The sequence below is a fragment of the Schistocerca cancellata genome, chromosome 1, assembly GCF_023864275.1.
Source record: "Schistocerca cancellata isolate TAMUIC-IGC-003103 chromosome 1, iqSchCanc2.1, whole genome shotgun sequence".
Lineage (NCBI taxonomy): Eukaryota > Metazoa > Arthropoda > Insecta > Orthoptera > Acrididae > Schistocerca > Schistocerca cancellata.
In genome coordinates this window covers 1,184,479,598-1,184,500,563 of record NC_064626.1, presented here as the reverse complement: position 1 = coordinate 1,184,500,563, position 20,966 = coordinate 1,184,479,598, and the positions used below count along the sequence as shown (strand labels likewise).

The 20,966-nt window shown below is 43.2% G+C and overlaps 1 protein-coding gene across 1 annotated transcript in view; it reads left to right on the top strand.

Moving 5' to 3' along the window:
• The first annotated feature begins 11,528 nt into the window (after positions 1-11,528).
• Positions 11,529-20,966, top strand: part of LOC126141067 (glutamate receptor ionotropic, kainate 2) — a 766,326-nt gene continuing 756,888 nt past the window's right edge. The window contains exons 1-3 of the mRNA XM_049915243.1: positions 11,529-11,546; positions 11,732-11,928; positions 11,997-12,049. Of these exons, the coding sequence (XP_049771200.1) occupies positions 11,529-11,546; positions 11,732-11,928; positions 11,997-12,049 (268 nt within the window). The remainder of the gene's footprint in view (positions 11,547-11,731; positions 11,929-11,996; positions 12,050-20,966) is intronic.

Here is a 20,966-nt window from a genome sequence, read left to right as displayed (position 1 = left end):
GGATGAAGCGTCGTCTCACGCGGTCTGCACGTCCAGCACGAACGCTGGTCCAACTGAGGCGCCAGGTGGAAATGGCATGGCAAGCCGTTCCACAGGACTACATCCAGCATCTCTACGATCGTCTCCATGGGAGAATAGCAGCCTGCATTGCTGCGAAAGGTGGATATACACTGTACTAGTGCCGACATTGTGCATGCTCTGTTGCCTGTGTCTATGTGCCTGTGGTTCTGTCAGTGTGATCATGTGATGTATCTGACCCCAGGAATGTGTCAATAAAGTTTCCCCTTCCTGGAACAATGAATTCACGGTGTTCTTATTTCAATTTCCAGGAGTGTAAAATCTACGCATTTCTAAAACCAGCATTCTAACTTTCAATATCCAGTCGGTCCTTGTGCTTTTCTTCTCTCTATCACTTCTTTCATTTATGGCAATGTTTAATATTTAGACTACTGTCCAAAATTAAAAGATCATAGGGAAATTTTGCAAGGTTGCAATTATTTTGCGACAAAACAGTATAAATAGGTGATAGTAAACCAGAAACACTGTAAAGAGTACAGATCGTAATCAGCTGCAACATGCATAACGGAAAAAAAATGTTCTTAGTTTTTTCCATCTTTAGAGATTCGCACACACATTCTGACAATTACTTAATGTGCTCAGTCTGTGGTGTGACCACCTCTGGCACCAATACAGGCCTGAAAACGAAGGGAAACGCTGTGAATGGTGTGATCAATATCATATTGAGACAACAACGCCTACTCATCCCGCAAAGCTGCTCACAAGTCTGGCAGACTGGTTGATGGATGAAACCTGTCCCCGTAGTGCATCCAAGACATGCCCTATGGGATTCAAATCAAGACGAGCAGGCCACACCGTGTGTGCAATATCATCCGTTTCCAAAATAACATCTACCACCTGTGCTCTATGAGGGCGAGCATTATCGTCCATCAATACAAAGTCTGGGCCCACAGCACCTCGCAACACCAGTGCATGAGATCCCATGATCTCGTCACGGTACCTGGCAGCAGTTAAATCTTTCTGCTTCATTCGTACAATTTCACGAAGAGCTGTTCGAGTGATCAACGTAATCCTTGCCCACACCCTTCGGGATACTCCTCTCTATCGGTCAGTTTCCACAATGTTTGGGTCCCGAAATCGCGTTCTACATACCACCCAGATGCAAATCCGTTAAGAATCACTCTCCAGACCAAATCTGGACTCATCTGTGAAAGGAACTTTGGCCCACCCTCCGCCCGTTCGGGTGGTATGTTGATGGCTCCATTCTAGACGTTTCCTTCCGTGAAAACACTCCAGTGGTAAACAGACACCAGTCACCAACAATAAAGGCCGCCCTTTGGAAGCCGTCTGTGCACCGTTTGTCTCGATACAACACGTCCAGAGGATTTTAGGAGACCAGATGCCAGTTACAGTGCAGTAGTAAGGCGGTATCGTCGTGCCTTTACAGCCAAATAAGGTTCCACTCTTTCTGATCTCACACTGCCGTGTCCTGGTCTCCGAGATACAGTTTTGGTCTTTGCAAACTGTCGCCTCATCCAAGAAACAACACAGTGATTTGCATTATACCATTGGACCACATCAGTTTACAACTCTCCTGCTTTCATTCTTCCTATGATCCTCCACAGCAGAGAGTGTGTAGGAGTCTTCTCTCTGCCATACTGCACCATGTGTGACTGTGTACTGAGCGATCGTGGATGCAAAGACTACTCCAATTGATAGGTGCCCGAACGTCATTGCTGGAGCGATTGTCCATTGATCGGAATGCCATCTTCCTTGCAGAAAATGATGCTAGTGACATCTGTTGACAGTTTGTATGATTATGTCGTGAATTACACACAACGCGGAAAAAGCAGATTGTTGCTTTAATTTTGGGCACCAGTGTGTATTACTAAAACGGACAATCAGTCACCAAATGCCTATCTACGGGCTTCCCGGGCGACAAAATGTTTTTCGACTAATTATAGACCGAACTTAAAAATTTTAAATGCTGCCATCAATTACTCTTTAGGAGATACAATCTTAGGTTAAAAATTTGACAACGTTAAATCAAGTATTGAAGTTAGAAACTGTGTATATGTCTTGCAGCAGCATAACCTTTCTTTTTTCTTTTTTCCCCTACAGTTCTCTCTACCTCCACAGCAGTTGATCCCTGGTGTTGTGACAGATGCCCTATTAACCTGTTCCTTCTTCTTGCCAGTGTTTTCCATATATTATTTTCATCGCCGATTCTGCACCGAATCTCTTCATTCCTTATCTTATCAGTCCACCAAATTTTCAACATTCTTCAGTAGTAGCACATCTCAATCGCTTCGATTCCCTTCTGCTCCGGTTTTCCCTCAGTCCATGTTTCAGTACTATACAATGGTGTGCTCCAAACACTCTACATTTCTCAAATTAAGGCTTGTATTTAATACTGGTACAATTGTCTTTGCCAAGAATGCCCTCCTTGCCACTGCTAGTCTGCTTCTGTAATCTCCTCGCTCCTTCCATCATGAGTTATTTTATAGCCTGGGTAACAGAATTCATTAACTTCGCCATACTTCGTGGTCCGCAATTCTGATGTTAAATTTCTCGCTGTTTTCATTTCTGCTACATATAATTACTTTCATCTATCTTTGATATACTCTCAATCCATATTCTGCACTAACTACACTGTTCGTTCCTTTATCATATCCTGGAAGTTTTTTTCACTTTCACTGAGGATAGTAACGTCATCAGTAAATCTTATCCTTTACTTGAATTTTAATTCCATTCTTGAATTTTTCTTTTATTTCCTTCATTCCTTCTTCGATGTAAAGCTTGAATATTAGGGCTGAAAGACTATATCCTTGTCTTAAAACGAGCATTTCATTCTAGGTGTTCCACTCTTATTATTCCCTCTTGTTTCTTTTACATATTATATATTACCCCTCTTTCAGAATTTCAAACACCTTGAAACATTTGACATTGTCGAACGCTTCTTCTAGGTCAACATATTCTGAGAACACGTCCACATGTTCCTTTAGTCTTGCTTCCATTTTCAAACGTAGCGTTATATCCACCCCTCTGGTGCCTATTAATTTCCTGAAGCCAAGTTTATCGTAGTTTAACAGATCCTCAGTTTCCTTTTCCTTTCTTCTAAGTATTATTCTTGTCAGTAACTTGCATTCAGGAGCTTTTTTAAAGTGAGATATTCGAAATTGTTTGGATGATGTTCTGCCTAAAGCCTGAGCGTATCGGCAGTTTCATACGTTCTACACACCAACATGAATAGTCGTTTTGTTGCCACTTCCCCCAGTAATTTTAGAAATTCTGATAGAACGTTAAACTTCTACGTTATTTAATTAATTCTGACAATAATTCTGGATCCCCTATCTGTTCCATTGACTCCTGTTTCTTCTTCTATCACATCATCAGACAAGTTCTCCCCCCTCGTAGAGGTCACCAATTCACTCCTTCCACCAATTCGCTCTCTTCTCTGCATTTAACAGCGGATTCCCCACTGAATTTTAAGTTCTAAGCTAGGTCTGAGTAGCGCCCTTGTGCTACCGATTGTTATGTATTTCGACGAATTTCGTAAGTGGTTGCTGAGATCGAGATTTTGTCGTATACTAACTTAAAATTCAATTAAATAGTGCGAATAGGGGAGCACCCAGTGTTTTAGTAGGTAATATAGACAACTTACATGCAAAAATATTTAATTTTGAAGTCCAATGAGTCCGCGAAATTTTACCCATAACGCAAATTCATTTTGCTTGGTTTTTTTTCGAGAGATTGTGCATACCACGATAAGCATGCAAGCTGCCTGTATTGTAATATGTTATACAACCAACATAGGAGTTAAATATTTCGTTGTAGATCCATAAAGCGTACGAGTGATACGCTTATGTCGAACTTTTCTCATAAAGGGCTGCTTAGTCTAAATGTTTTTATCAGTATTTGATAATATGCAAGCTGTGTGCAATTTATACGGACAATTTATATGCTATACTAATTAATTAGAAGCTTCATTGTGGTTGCGAAGTGTGCAAAATCTTACAGATAGCATGTCCATTGATAGTGACCGGGCCAAATATCTCACGAAATAAACATCAAACGAAAAAACTACAAAGAACGAAACTTTCCTAGCTTGACGGGGGAAACCAGACGGCGCTATGGTTGACCCACTAGATGGCGCTACCATAGGTCAAACGGACATCAACTGCGGTTTTTTAAATAGGAACCCCCCATTTTTATTACTTATTCGTGTAGTACGTACAGAAATATGAATGTTTTAGTTCGACCACTTTTTTAGCTTTGTGATAGATGGCGCTGTAATAGTCACAAACGTATAAGTACGTGGTATCACGTAACATTCCGCCAGTATTTACTTCGTGATACATTACCCGTGTTAAAATGGACCGTTTACCAATTGCGGAAAAGGTCGATATCGTGTTTATGTATGGCTATTATGATCAAAATGCCCAACGGGCGTTTGCTATGTATGCTGCTCGGTATCCTGAACGACATCATCCAAGCGTCCGGACCGTTCGCCGGATAGTTACAAGTGTTCTGCCACATGTGAAACGTCAACCACGATCTGCAACAAATGATGATGACCAAGTAGGTGTTTTAGCTGCTGTCGCGGCTAATCCGCACATCAGTAGCAGACAAACTGCGCGAGAATCGGGAATCTCAAAAACGTCGGTGTTGAGAATGTTGCATCAACATCGATTGTACCCGTACCATATTCCTATGCACCAGGAATTGCATGGCGACGACGTTGAACATCATTTTCAGTTCTGCCACTGGGCACAAGAGAAATTACTGGACGATGACAGATTTTTTTGCACGCGTTCTATTTAGCGACGAAGCGTCATTCAACCAACAGCGGTAACGTAAACTGGCATAATATTCACTATTGGGCAACGGAAAATTCACGATGGCTGCGACAAGTGGAACATCTGCGACCTTGGCGGGTTAATGTATGGTACGGCGTTATGGGAGGAAGGATAATTGGCCCCCATTTTATCGATGGCAATCTAAATGGTGCAATGTATGCTGATTTCCTACGTAATGTTCTACCGATGTTACCACAAGATGTTTCACTGCATGACAGAATGGTGATGTACTTCCAAAATTGCCGGCCGCGGTGGTCTAGCGGTTCTAGGCGCTCAGTCCGGAACCGCGAGACTGCTACGGTCGCAGGTTCGAATCCTGCCTCGGGCATGGATGTGTGTGATGTCCTTAGGTTAGTTAGGTTTAAGTAGTTCTAAGTTCTAGGGGACTGATGACCACAGATTTTAAGTCCCATAGTGCTCAGAGCCATTTTTTTACTTCCAAAATTGATGGATGTCCGGCACATAGCTCGTGTGCGGTTGAAGCGGTGTTCAATAGCATATTTCATATCAGGTGGATTGGTCGTCCCCGGTTTTCTTTCTGTGGGGAAAAGTGAAGGATATTTGCTATCGTGATCCACCGACAACACCTGACGACATGCGGCAGCGCATTGTCAATGCACTTGCGAACATTACGGAAGGCGAACTACTCGCTGTTTAGAGGAATGTCGTTACACGTGTTGCCAAATGCATTGGGGTTGACGGGCTGCATTAATGTGGTATTTACACGTAATCATGCTGTAACAGCATGTGTTCTCAGAAATGATTCTCAGAAATGATAAGTTCAAAAAGGTACATGTATCACATTTGAACAACTGAAATAAAATGTTCTAACGTAGCTACGTTCTGTCCGCCGCTCGTGGTCTCGCGGTAGCGTTGTCGCTTCCCGAGCACGGGGTCCCGGGTTCGATTCCCGGCGGGGTCAGGGATTTTCACCTGCCTCGAGATGTCTGGGTGTTTGTGTTGTCCTCATCGTTTCATCATCATTCAGGAAAGTGGCGAACTTGGACTGAACAAAGGTTGGGAAATTGTACGGGCGCTGATAACCACGCAGTTGAGCGCCCCACAAACCAAACATCATCATCAGCTACGTTCTGTATTTTAATTTAAAAAACCTATATGTTACCAACTGTTCGTCTAAGATTGTGAGCCACATGTTTGTGACTATTACAGCGCCATCTATCACAAAGATAAAAAAGTGGTCCAACTAAAACATTCATATTTCTTTACGTACTTCACGAATATGTAATAAAAATGGGGTTTCCTATTTTAAAAAAAACGCAGTTGATATCCGTTTGACCGATGGCAGCACCATCTAGCGGGCCAGCCATAGCGCCACCTGATTTCCCTCTTCACGCTAGACAAGTTTCGTTCTTTGTAGTTTTTTCGTCTGACGTTTATTTCGTGAAGTATTTGTCCGGTCACGATCAATGGACCACCCTGTATAATACAATGAATTCTAAATAGTTTCATCAGACATTATTATTTGCGAAATTTCGACTCTGTCATCGTGTTTTGATGCATCACATCTCTCTGTTACCTTCTTTAGTCGTCTCGTGAGTGAGCATATTATTCCACAGTTTAGGTCACATAGAGTTACAAAACTTCTTCTAGCCTGCTGTCGATTCGGAGGTTTCCCGCTATTTTAGTTCCTGCATTTTTGGCTAGGTCCAGTAATGGAAACCATCCCCCACCACGCTCAAAGAACGGGTCGCGCTTCGCAACGGGCGAATATTGGCCGATGTTCAAGTCAGTCCCGGAGCTGCCCCGTGAGAATCACTGTTCTACAGAATGTTCAGCTTGCTTCATAAAGTTTCAATGTTGGTTATTGTTAGGGAACTACTCGCTTATGAATTATGTGTTAAGAAACTTTTCTTGGCTTAAATAGCGGTATTATTTGATTAAAAGTCAGTGAACGGTGTGCACCTGCAACTGGTCCAGACCTGAACATGTGCATTGAACGCTTTCGTTTTAGCTTTAATTATTTCCTCCGAGTATAATAATTAATGTGCACGAGCTCTCGAGGCTGTAAAGTAATTGAAGTCAGTAATTTCAATGAAATTTTGGTAACATCGCTCTCATGTGACTTGAGGAATGGCCCCAGTTCAATGTTTCAAGTTGTGAAAAGTTCTTAACTATTCAGAAGAGTAATTGTTATCACTGTTTTATGAGTGGCATTCTCATGTGTTGTTAACTGATTTTGTCGTGGTTTCTTACGCACTGTTCCCATAGTATGAGCTGGTCCTTGATGTCGGCCGATAACAACGTGAAACTAAAGGCTTGGGTGTTTGTTTTGAGAGCGGTTCCATTCGACAGTTCAAATTTCCGGAGGATAGTGAACCTCTGTATCTATGAAGGTATTTCAGTAACCAGACCCTATGCAATTAAATCACTTTTGCGGAATGCTCAAAACTTTACTGTCATTCACTACAGCTACCCTCTTGCCGATCATGAAGATTCCACAGTCCGGGGTAGTGATCAGAAGATTCATGTAATTTCTTTTGAGCGGTTGATCACGTGAATTTTGGAACAGAATTATTCTTCACTTTGTTAGATGACCTGTGGATTTCTACCATGGATAGTGAAATTATACACCAGGACAACAGCAGATTCGTTTCATTAATTTCTTGATTCCAGACCTCTTCCACAGTTAATCGGGAAAAGCTTGGTAGAGATGTCGAGTTGCTTTTCATGCAAAACAATAGACGTCTGGCATTTCTAAACCGCAAATAGACAAGCCGAGCATGGCATCACTGGAATTCCGATATCAGTGACGTCTCTGGCTGCGACCGTGAAGACAACATAGCAGCGCAGCTGACAGTACTGTGGAGGCAGTCGAAACCTCCCTCCAGCGAGGGGACAGCTCTGTGGAGCGCCAGCGGCTCATTATGTGACCCAGAGCAGGCTCTCCTGTCCTGTGGTCGAACAGCGGACCCCGTACTGCATTCCAGGATGTTACTGTGGGTGTCACAGGCTCATGGTGTAGGCTGTGATACTGAGACGAGAATTTTTTAGTACACGAATGGCTGAATACTTATACATCCTGAACTGTGTACGTTTAGCACTTAGCACTTAACAGTGGCATAATGGCAGGTGAAGAAAGCCTTCTGTCCTTCCTCTAGCACATTGCAACATCAACTGTTGTTAAACCACACCCATCCTCTCGTCCGTGTTTTGCTTCACAATACATAACACTCTTGCCTGCCTGTAGCTGGCTCTGTTGCAACTCATTTCTGCTCTGGCGAACTTATTGACCAAATATGGCCGATACGCTACCTACTTAGAGGTTCCTAGAGTCGGCATGCTGATTCTCTTGTGGGTATCTACATTCATAATTACAGTCAAGAAAGTAACTATCAACCCCAGAGTGTGTCAATGGACTATTCATAATATTCTACCCACATCGGGTCAGCAGCGCTTGTGAAATAAAAATAAATAAAAAAAATTGATTGTATTTAACTTCCACATGAACTCGTGTATGCTCTGCTATTGCTCACAACCTCTACATTATCCACCTCCTTTTGTAATTCTCGAAAAGATTATTAATGAAATCTTTAAAATTATTCAAGCTGTTATGTTTGCACGCAGATTCTCAGGAAAGGAAAGTCTGGTCTGAAGTTGAACATAAGTGAACTCGTAATAATACCAATGTGTGAGCGTAACTGTAGGAAGACCATGGCGATACTCACTGCGCAATTCAAAATGATTGGTTTTCTAAGCATCTGCCCCTGATAAAGGTCTGCTATTGGCTTGTGTGGTATTGCACTCACAGTGAGGGAGAATCTAAAGTATGAGTAATCTCTCCCAGCCCTTTTTGGAGGTAAGCGAATTTAAATGAGACCATGGTATATGGCAAAAAAAAGGTAATTAAAATTTTATAATAGTCGCTACAGGGAGATAGATATTCCATTTTAAATAGCAGACCGAAATGCTTTCAGAAAGTATTTCGTGACACTTTTATTTGATAGTAACGTGCTTGTTAAGTAAAGCATTTTTAGCTGTCGCGAGACTGTATTTCATAACTTCTTCCTCTTCTGTCGTCGTCAGTTATTTTGCTGGCCATTTTATAAAACTCGTCAGTATCTTCTGACGTCTCATTTCTTAAACTAATACGCCGATTCAGTTGAACAACATTTTTTCAAAAATGGCTCTGAGCACTATGGGACTTAACTACTGTGGTCATCAGTCCCCTAGAACTTAGAACTACTTAAACCTAACTAACCTATGGACATCACACACATCCATGCCCGAGGCAGGATTCGAACCTGCGACCGTAGCAGTCCCGCGGTTCCTACTTAAACCTAACTAACCTAAGGACATCACACACATCCATGCCCGAGGCAGGATTCGAACCTGCGACCGTAGCAGTCCCGCGGTTCCGGACTGAGCGCCTTAACCGCGAGACCACTGCAGCCGGCAACAACATTTTTTCCCTGATTTCTATTGACATTTAAGATTAACGCAGCTGTTTAAAATCTACAAAATTTGGTAGTTTGTCTCACTATTACGGAGGACGTTCAATAAGTAATGCTACACATTTCTTTTCCTGGCTAGTTTTAGTTTAAAAGAATGCGGAATTTGTTGTGGGACGTTGTGCAATATTCCCGCTTCAGCCTCTGTCTGTGAGGGAAGCGTGTAGCATCATCGCAACAAATTCGCCCAAACCTAACTGATCTCACGTGTGCAGGGAAGCACAGCACAGATCTGATTCCTACATCTTGCAACGTGCAGAAAGTCTCATTCGAGGGGATCGATGTCTGACCCCATGAAGTTTGCACTCCACAGGAAGCAGTACGTGGGTGATGAAGAGGTTATTGATGCAACAAGACGCTGGCCCCAGTAGTCTGGTACCATGTAGGCATAGAGGCCTTTCCAGTAAGGTGGAGTAACGCTATTGCATTGAACGGATATTATGTTGAAGAATAGTATCTTCTGGCCCAAAGAGTGGGCCATATACACTAAGGTAATGAAAGTCGTCGAACACCGACACACACATACACAGATGGCAGTTGTATCATCCAGACGACGTGTAAAAGGCCAGTGCATTGGCGGAACTGTCAGGTGATTCGTATCAAAGGTGTTCAACGTTATGAAAGCCACATGACGGAGATTCATAGACTTTGAACGCAGAGTGTTAGTTGGAGCTAGACGCATGGGACATTCTATTTCGGGAATCAGTAGGGAATTCACTATTGAGACAGCGAAGGTTACAAGAGTGTGCCGAAATAGCGAAATTTCAGGCTTAACCACTTACCACGGACAACTCAGTGGCCGAAAGCCTTCACTTAACGACCTAGGGCAGAGGCGTTTGCGTAGATTTGTCACTGCTAACAGACGAGCAGCACTCTATGAAATAGCCACGGAAATCGATGTGAGAAGTACGACGAACGTATCCGTTAGGACAGAGGGACGAAATTAGGCGTTAACGGGCTACAGTGGCAGACGACTGATGCGAGTGCCTTTGCTAATAGCACGACATTGCCTGCAGCGCCTCTGATCATATTGTTTGCACAGCAGAGGACTGGAAAACGGTGGCCTGGTCAGACGAATCTAGATCTCTGGTGTTAAGAGATGACGGTAGGGTTCGAGTGTGGAGTAGACCCTATGAATACATGACTCTGTTTAAACTGACACACAATATTTTTAGCGCAATGCAATCTGACATTCAGAAATCCCTACAAAAGAAGGCCCTGACTAACATTAACCTATACCTTTCACAAATCACTTACCTCACCAAAATCTTCATTACTCGAACTACTGCAATACAGCGAGCGCCACTACTGCCAGCTAAATAAAAGATTCAAACTACGGAAGGCACTAATAGGCATAGTTAGCAAGTGAAAGATTTTGATAGAGAACAAACAATGTATTTACCTTAATAGGGTTGAAAATCATGATATACACAGCAGTTCATGATATCCAGTCTTACAAATTTCAAAACTCCGCCATTTCTCTCCCCACATCCACCACTGCTGGCGGCTCACCTCCAACTGCGCAACGCTACGCGCTGTTAACATCCAGCTGCCCAACACTACAATGGCAGACAACAATGCAAACTAGCCACAGACTGCACACAGCACAGCCAGTGATTTTCATACAGAGCGCTACGTGGCGTTGCCAATAAGAAAACATAAACGGCCTACTTACAACCCTACGAAGCCATGAAGCAAATTTGCCAATTATGCAGTGTGCAAGCTGGTGGTGGATACATAATGGTGTTGGCTCCGTTTACATGGAATGGACTGGGTCTTCCGGTCCCACCGAATCGGTCATTGACTGGAAACGGTTGCAGCCATTCGTAGACTTCTTGTTCCCAAACGATGGAATTTTTATGGATGACAATGCGCTCTGTCACTGGGCCATAACTATTCACTGTTGGTTTGAAGAACACTCTGGACAATTTCGGTGAGTGATTTGGCCGCCCAGTTCACCCGGGGATGAATCCCGTCGAACATTTATGGGAGATAATCGGAAGGTCATCTCGTACACAGATTCCTGCACCGTCAACACTTTCGCGATTGTTGATACCTATAGAGACAGCATAGCTCAGTATTTCTGCGAGGGACTTCCAGCGGCTTGTTGAGTCCACACCGCGTTGAATTGCTGCACTAGAACAGGACGACGGACGTATGGTAGCATATTAGGGGGTACTCCATGACTTTTGTCACCTCAGTGTGTTGTGTATTACAGTACTGAATGGAAGCAACCTGCTTTCAGAAATATAAAAATATGTCGCCTTACTTGTTGAACACCTCTCCTAGCAGTCAACAAGTTCATCCATAGCGTTCGCGAGTGCTCTGCCTAGAGGATGTCCGCTAATGGTAGCACCCTGATGACGCACTGTGTTCTGTCAACAGGGCGCAAACTGTAGACATAGCCCCGGGCCGGCCGACGGCCAACGAGCGTTGCCCCGGCGCCGGGACGCCAGCCCGGCTCACCACGTGCCCCGCTGCGCGCGCAGCTTCTGTGGCGGGGGCGGCAGGGCGTCGCGACGCCAGAGCAGGCGCGGCCGGCGCATTGGGGGCCAGTCGCGCCGCGAGCAGCGCAGGACAGCGTCTCGCGAGCTGCCAGGCCAGGGGGATGCGCGCCGGCGGACATGCGCCCGCTCGCCGTCGCCGTCGCGCTCCTCGCTGCAGCGGCCGCGGCCGCCGCGCTGCCGCCAGTCGTCAAGATCGGTAAGCTGACGACGGCGCTGCAGTGCCGAAACGTCTCCACCTAAACGCAGCACCCTCTGCTCGCTCCGCTTCTCATCACACGGCTGTCTGCCACTCTACGTCTACACAAGTTTGTGGAAACAACAAATAACGAACAAGGCAGGCAACATTGTAATCAAGCTGACGAGGGTACCCTCAGCGCCGAAACGTCTCCACCTAAACGAAGCACCTTCTGCTCGCTCCGCTTTTCAGATGGCTATTTGCACTCACTCCCCTTCTAATTATTCCGCAATCTGTGAAGCCAACGAATGACGAAGAAGTCGGGCAACGTTTTCTTCAGGATACGTACACTGACGATGAGCCCTAGCATGCCGAAACATCTCCACGTTATTATAGAACCATTTGCTCACTCCGGCTCTGTGTTTGGACAGACTGATTTTTTACCTCACCAGCAGTTTTTAAAGTCTATGAATGAATAACAAGTTAGACGATTACTGTTTTCAAGATCTGCAAGCTGACGACAGCGCGCACACTGCCGAAACGTCTCCACGTAAACATATCACCCATTACTCGCTCAGCTTCTCATTAGATGGCTGTCTGTTTATACTCTCCTTACATGTCTTCAGGAGTTTGTGAAACCAATGAATGACGAAAAAGTCTGGCATTACTATCGTCAAAATCGGTAAGCTGGTGATTATACACAGTACGCCGAAACATCTCCACGTAAATATAGCACCATCTGCTCACTCCGGCTCTGATCTGTTCCCTACCTGGACGGACTGTTTTTTTATCTCGCTAGTAGTTTGTAAAACCGATGAACGACGAACGAGTCAGCCATTACAGTCGTCAAGATCGGTAAGCTGGCACTGACGCCCAGAATGCTGAAATATCTTTTACACTCTCGACAGCCACCTTCCTGAAAAGTACATTGTTTATGTCTTTAATAATTTCAGAAAGTGGTCTTATCTCTTCAGCAGATGAATCACGATTACGTCGGAAAATATTGGATAATTTGCAGCTGCTAACATTAAGACACATCATCTGTGTTCATCACAGCGCGATATAGCTCCCGTAATATGACGATATTGTAGTGAATGAAATTTAAGAGCAGCTGTAAGTCCTGCCACCTAAGCATCTCTGATAAACAAAGCCAAGCAATTTTTATAGCGAGGTATCGGAACGATTTTATTGTACTGAGATGTATGGATATAAATGTTTGCACTTTGAGTTCCACAGCCCAAGATTTTTATAGGTCGTATAAATTTCCGCCTCAGCTGTTTTTATTCGCGAGCGTTCAGTTATATTTCCACGGCTCAACAGATAAGCCATTATCAAACACACATTAAAATTTAAGTCATGCTCCATAATAATGACATCTGCCATGAAGGGATGCTACTCCTGCAAACTTTGGCGTGCGATTCTCTTTATAACTGCAAATGGCTGAAATATATGGTTGGCCAATCGTGAGTAAACAAATTCACATTCGTCAGTAAATACAGCAAAGGCGGAAAATCAATATGAGCTGTAAGACATGTGTACATGACAACAAGAATGTATCTTGTTTATGAAATCACTCTTAAGAAAATGCACTGTTTTCTATAGATGCGTGAGTTAAATGTATGGAAATACTGCTGACAGGCGTCTTCATCTATAGAAAGGACGGTAGTTCAAATATCTTACGAGTTTTACCGATTTCCGATCCTACATCAGCTATTGCGAGTTTGGGGAACTGAACACTTAGTAGCGTCTTAAGATAAAATTTGGAGATGAATTCGATTACAATCTTGAAAATACAGACATTGATAGCATAATTTCTTTAATTCGTTGTTAATAAACAGTATGTGTTACGCAACATCAGATATTTTAATATCAATATATTTTCGTTATTAATAAAGGAAATAAATTTCCTGTTTGAGACCGCAATCTTTGTGAATATTTCGTCCACAAAATCGTCATGATCACTTAATAAACGTCTTTATTTCTTACTCCTTTTCGGTTACTGCCATCATAAGATTAACTGCACATATTTGATTATGGCAGTAGCCGAAAAGGCGTAATATATAAAGAAATTTATTGAGCGATGTTGATGGTTTTATGTACAAAATACTAACTGTTTTTTCGTCTTCTAACATTCTTTCCCTATATTTAACTACATTTTCATGTTCATATGTGTGAAAACTGTATCACTAAGACGGCGAACTATCGTAAACCTGGCAACATTTTAATTGGCTTTAAAGCATATTATGATTAAACAAATCACCTCGAAAGCTTCTTTCCATCCAGAATTCGTGTTCTGACTCAAATTCGGTGGAAATACTAGGAACGAATAGAATGTTTCGCAGCTGCCTTGTTTTATCGTTGTATAGATCCTTTCACTGTAATACTGTTCCCGACTTTGGAACACTTTATGTATTTTACTATGTTCTTCGTAAGACATTCCGGCTATTCTGAATACTTCTGAGGATTTCGGTTGACGCTTGGAATTTAATAGGGGAGCGACTAAAGGAGATTGAAAGTGTCGACAGAGACGAGGCTTCAACGCCACTGTTACTGTAGTAACTGAAGTACTGAATTGAATCTACTGAATATAGTAAATGTACTAGTATTTCAATCTTCTGAAGATGGCTCCAGAAATAATCTTTCACATTTTAGCGGACTTAGTGATATTTTAAAATTTGCTGGCGTGATTAGAGTCTATGCGAGACAGGGATTCGAACCCAGAACTTTGCCTTCCGAGGACAGTTCTCTTACGGAGCCATCCATGCACAACACGTGAGCCATCGTTACGGCGCCGCTTCCGCCAGAACCATTGTTCCCAAAGTTCACAGCAGCTCTCATGAATACCTGGTGGCGATAAAAGGAACTCGCGGGATAATGGCTTAGCCATAGCGTAGGGATTGTTTGCAGAATGAATCTTTCAGCGGAGAGTGCACTCTTCATAAACTTGCTGGGAAGTCGCACCCTGTCATCAAGTAGTACTAGTCACTGTAGCTGAAGAGTGGAAGCTCTGGCAGGGGCCCCAAGTGGGCCTCGAGTCGAGCCTGGCTAGCTCAATGCTAAGAACGTTTTCCCTGAAAGGCAACGTCCTCAGTTCAAGTACCAGGAGGAATTTTCTACAACAAATTACTGGCTACTCGTGAAGCTGTGCTTCAACCATTGATTCACATGTATTGCGGCAAAGATACTGCTACTTAAGTATCCTTTTAAATTACAAACATTTACCTACGAGCTATAAGATAGTACCAGTATCAGCAAGAGGTCAGGTCAAGTACCCGATATTATCCCACATCCGAATATGTTGTGTCAGGGGCAGCAGACAACCTTTACTCCTCAGGAAATGTTCCAAACGGGCCGAGTATCTTTATCTGCCTCAGTTGAATGTGTGTTGTGTCTCTTGTGTTGAACGTCATCGCAGAGCGCGTAATATATTTGATATATTTAGATACAATAATTTGGAAGTGTAGACTTTTTTTTTTTATTTTTAAGAAACTCAGAGTGAGTATCAGACTGTCGAGACACATGAAGAGAATGCTATACAATGATGTATGATGTAAGGAAACTCTTCATGGCTTTGGTACACGTTATGGTAGTTTTAAAGTTGCATTCATAGCTCAGTTAGTCTGCTAGCCATCAGCAAGCAGCAGATTCTTTGATATCAATATCCTACGACACCTTCATTTGCATTAATCCTACCTTCGCACAATCTTTGCGGTTCGCCGCATCGTTCTTCACCTACACTCCTTACCTTGTTTCCATCCAACGAAATTTCCATCGGTGTGGTGAAATTCTGCTGTCGTTAATGCCGTACATGCTGTTCGATCAACTAATACAGTGAGCCGAAAAGAGATCACGGCACAACCGCGCGGTAGTTGACACATTGGACTTGATTCCAGGAGGGATAGGATTCCAATAGCCCAGAAGCATCACGTTTAAGTTTATAGCTGTTTTCCAAATCGCTTAAAGTGAATGCAGTGAAAGTATCTTTTAAATGGATGTTTTCGATACCGCATTCTTGCCCAACCTGATGATCTTTTAAATGGATGTTTTCGATACCACATTCTAACCCAGTCTGACGATGTGTCTCCTGTGAAAGTCTCTCGGTCGAGGGTACATTGCACTCGACCTTCTTTCAACGGACACAGGCGATACCGCATTCTTGCCCAACCTGATGATCTTTTAAATGGATGTTTTCGATACCACATTCTAACCCAGTCTGACGATGTGTCTCCTGTGAAAGTCTCTCGGTCGAGGGTACATTGCACTCGACCTTCTTTCAACGGACACAGGCGCGTACCGCCGTTGGAACTAGAAGGCGGCCAGGGTAAGTTGAACTTCGATTCCTTACTTGGAGCAAGCCTGAGCGATTTGACTGCGAGAGCAATGCCCGTGAAATGCTAGGATTACAGCAACCTTCCCCTTAGATGTGACCCGTAACAATTTGTCTAAATTTCTATATTATTATTATTATTATTATTATTATTATTACTTATCGATTTTAGAATAGGTTCCCTCCTCGTCGGATGCCCGATATTCACGACTCCCTGGCGACCTATCTCTTCTCTTAAATTGCTTGACTCATTGCTTTTACTATTCAGTATTCTCTAGTTTTCTCACTGTCCCACATTTTATGCGTTTCTCTGGGGATCCATAGCGTACTCTTCTTACATAGCCTGGCTTCATTCAACAGTTTTCTTGACTAAGCTTAATAAAGCGGAAATAGTAATAAATACTTTCACAATATAATTTAGAAGTAATTCGAAGGGTTTCTTTATTTCTCTTTTTGCGAAGATAATGGGTTTCAGACATTATATCTCATTTGCTTATTTAAATGAAGAGGAGCGATTTATAAAAAAAAAGTTTTAACAGATACGTACGATACTTATTGTTAGATTTTGCGACCGTGCAATGAAATTTTATTTACAAAGAAGCAAAATTCTATGCCTAGATACCTTGAATGAAGTGTTTCTGTGAGCGTAAAGTTGCCAGAAATGTAAGGGAAAGCGCAGGAGAAGATGGATGTAGTATTTGAGATGCTATGGAAGCAGATGCAAGCAAAAACAGCAGAGGAGTTTGCTTGCGAATGGAATCATGATGAGATGGTAGCCCGATCGATGCGTCTACCTGAAGCGGACGACCAATATCTCATCCCGTCAGATGCATACGATGCTCAAGATAATACGGTACCACGAGCACACGCTGGCAATTTGCACTAAAGTAGAAGTGTACCCGGTAACCATATTATCAGCGCTCAGATGTGACACTGCCTTTGAAGCGGTAACAGCAATATCGCATTATACCATTGATTTCCGTATACATAATGGTATGTTTATTTTAACTTAAGTACACTCTCTGCAAAATCTCATTTGGAAAAGATAAACTCTGCATTATACTCCCACTACATGGTTAACAATCGACCATAATGAGCCGGCCGCTGTGGCCAAGCGGTTCTAGGCGCTTCAGTCCGGAACCGCGCGCCTCCTACGGTCGCAGGTTCGAATCCTGCCTCGGGCATGGATGTACGTGATGTCGTTAGGTTTAAGTAGTTCTAAGTCTAGGGGACTGACGACCTCAGATGTTAACTCCTATAGTGCTTAGAGCCATTTGACTACAATGAAAGGCTAACATCCCACACTAACTGCTATCATACCGATCGTTTCCAGAGTAATAGTAAATATTTTAGTAGCGTAGATTAAAACTACTAAAGTATTCCGAGTAACATGTGTCAGTTTTTGATAGGTTACGAAGATGAAACTGTTAGAATATACCCAAAAGAAATACCGAAAAAAGGCGTGAGCAAAGGCAAACTATTAAATGGTTTTGATTAAATTGCACTTTAGAATTATCTATAAAACACCACATATAGCATTCATTAAATCGTTCTGACGTTCTTTTGTTAAGGCAGCACGGTTCCTAATTCTAACGATAAATTCTTTCCTCAATTTTACTTTCGATTCGTAGACTTCGCTTTTCAACAATCCCCACAAGGAGAAATCTAACGGGTGACGTCTCTGGTCCTTGGGACACAAGAAACGCAATCATTTTTACCAATCCACCTTCTGGGAAATTTAAGGTTTGCATGATGTGTGACCTGACAAGTAGAGTGTGAACGACCCGTGTAGCCAAAGCAATCTCTTCCAGTAAAGCTCAAATCTCTTTTTCAAGAATAGACAAGGGACCCCGTGAAGCGATTTGTAAAGACCACAGACGCAGGCACCAATTTGACCTCACATCACACCACACATTTAGAGGAAGCATTCTTGAAAATGTGCCTCCTAAAACCTATATGGGTTTTCGTTGGACCACCACATGAATTACGAGCTTTATTGATGACGAGGGGCTTCATGAGTATTAATGGTATTATTCGGTGATTTGCAATGAGCCAACGACAAAATTCCAATCGTTTACCTCCATCTCCTTCTCGAAGACAAAGTATCCGCTGTGCACGAGCAGAGTAAGTTGTCTGACAAAAAGTTTTACTGGCGCATCGAGTTCTTTTCATATGAGTGACATGCCCTGTTGTTGCAGAGAAAGTAACCAGCAAAAAAGTGCTCCTATCGGAGCACAAAAAAGACGAATACGCTGCACTTTAGAAAACCCTGACTGAAATGTGGGGTACCAAATGCCTCGTTCCACTTTCATAAGCACATTGAAAATGTTCCCAAAAATTCTGGCATGCGAACACAATAGCCCTTTTTTGTATTGAGAGAGAACAAGACAGTGCATTGCCAAAGAGACGGAAAAGCAATAAATACTGGGAGACAGGAGATAGTGGTTGTGTAATGAAAGAGCGAAGGAGACAATGGCAGTGTGTGAGAGAGAGAGAGGGAAAAATGGCTTTAAAACGTGCTGACAGTGACAGAACAGTGATGGAAAAGAGTGAAGTAGACAGTGCCAGTCCGCAGCTCGTGGTCGTGCGGTAGCGTTCGCACTTCCCGCGCCCGGGTTCCCGGGTTCGATTCCCGGCGGGGTCAGGGATTTTCTCTGCCTCGTGATGACTGGGTGTTGTGTGATGTCCTTAGGTTAGTTAGGTTTAAGTAGTTCTAAGTTCTAGGGGACTGATGACCATAGATGTTAAGTCACATAGTGCTCAGAGCCATTTGAGCCAGACAGTGCCAGTGGGAGAGGAATAAAGAGAAGGAGAAAGTGGAAGTGGGCGAGGGCTAGTAATAATGAGAGGCAGGTCTATGGCAATGACAAAGAGGAGGAGAGAGATAGTGACAGTGAGAAGATGCAGCAGCAGTGGGAAGGGTATGAAAGAGGTAGTAGCAGTAAGAGAGAGAGAGAGAGAGAGAGAGAGAGAGAGAGAGAGAGACAACAGAGCGACAGTGAGAGGAATAGTAGGAGGACAGAACGAAGGAGACTGGGCTGTGAGACAGCAGACGGTGACAAACATAAAGAGGTAATGACAAATAGTTTGAATGAATGAATGAGTAAGACTGGGCAAGTGGTAGTTGATGGATATGAGCGACTTGCAGCGATGGACTACTGGCTGTGAGCGAGTTGCAGTTACGGGAGCTCCTAGGAAGTGAGATATCAGTTGCATGTTAAAACGGGCGACAGCGTAAATCATGGCGCGCAGTTTACCCAGATTATATTCATCCCACATCTGAGAATAGGAGTACTTAGTGACTTCTAACAAACTATAGTTCAAACATTTAAAAATCTTGTTCTTGCTGGCTACATTTGCCCTCTTCACGCGGTATAACTTCAGCTTCAATAATGACAAATCCCTACTTCTCTACTAGCATTTTGCAGGCAGTATTAACACGTATCACCAAACGGACCTGTAAATTATATAATTTTATGACTTATTTTTTAGGAGATATGATGTGATAAACATCGAGATGCGTGAAAAAATAGTATGTTTTTCAAACTGAGCGATTCGAATCTCTAAAGTATCAGTGGAGGAAGGGTTGTTAGTTTTGTAGTGCTTTTCAAATGCTTCCCTACACATTTAATGCCACATCTAGGGATATTCTGAAAAAATGGTTCAAATGGCACTGAGCACTATGGGACTCAACTGCTATGGTCATAAGTCCCCTAGAACTTAGAACTACTTAAACCTAACTAACCTAAGGGCATCACACACATCCATGCCCGAGGCAGGATTCGAACCTGCGACCGTAGCGGTTGTGCGGTTCCAGACTGTAGCGCCTTTAACCGCTCGGCCACTTCGGCCGGCGGATATTCTGAACAACTGATTTAAGGCACTGAAGGATTTGAGTTCGGTTCTAGGTTATTCCATCACTCATTAAGGTATTTAAGCTGAGAAGCTAAAATTCAGGGAATGAATATTGCGTTTGGAAGACGCGCTCTGTACGGAGCGTGGATCTTGCAGCTAGATGCGGTGAATCGCCTGGAAAGAGACATGATATCTGAGCAGTACTTTACAGACAGAGGATTAATGAACGTTGTAGAGTAGCAAGTCACAATTTTAACAACATTAAATGTGCCATGATAACCGGTGCAAGAAGCGTGTCATAGCCTATCGGAGATCACACAAGGGATGAACAGTGTCTATGACTCATTCTCATTACCGAAGGGGCAGTATTTCCGTATGAGTAAACAGCCGAAGAAGACGAACACGAACACAAATATGTAACAAAGGGACACCATGTCTCTACCGCTTAGCTACACGGCCCAGTCCATTATCTTCTACATCTACATATTATACTCCGCTAGCCACCAAGCGGTGTGTGGCGGAGGCACTATTCGCGCCAAAGTCACGTTCCCAACCCCCACCCCCCCTCTGTTTCACTCGCGGATCGCGCGAGGGAAAAACGACTGTAAAACACCTCAGTATGAGCTCTAATTTCCCTTATCTTTGAATGGTGATCATTGCGCGATATGGAAGTTGGTGGTAATAATATATGCTCTACATCCTCGGCGAATATTGGATTTAGGAATTTAGTGAGCAGTCCCTTCCGTATAGCGCGTC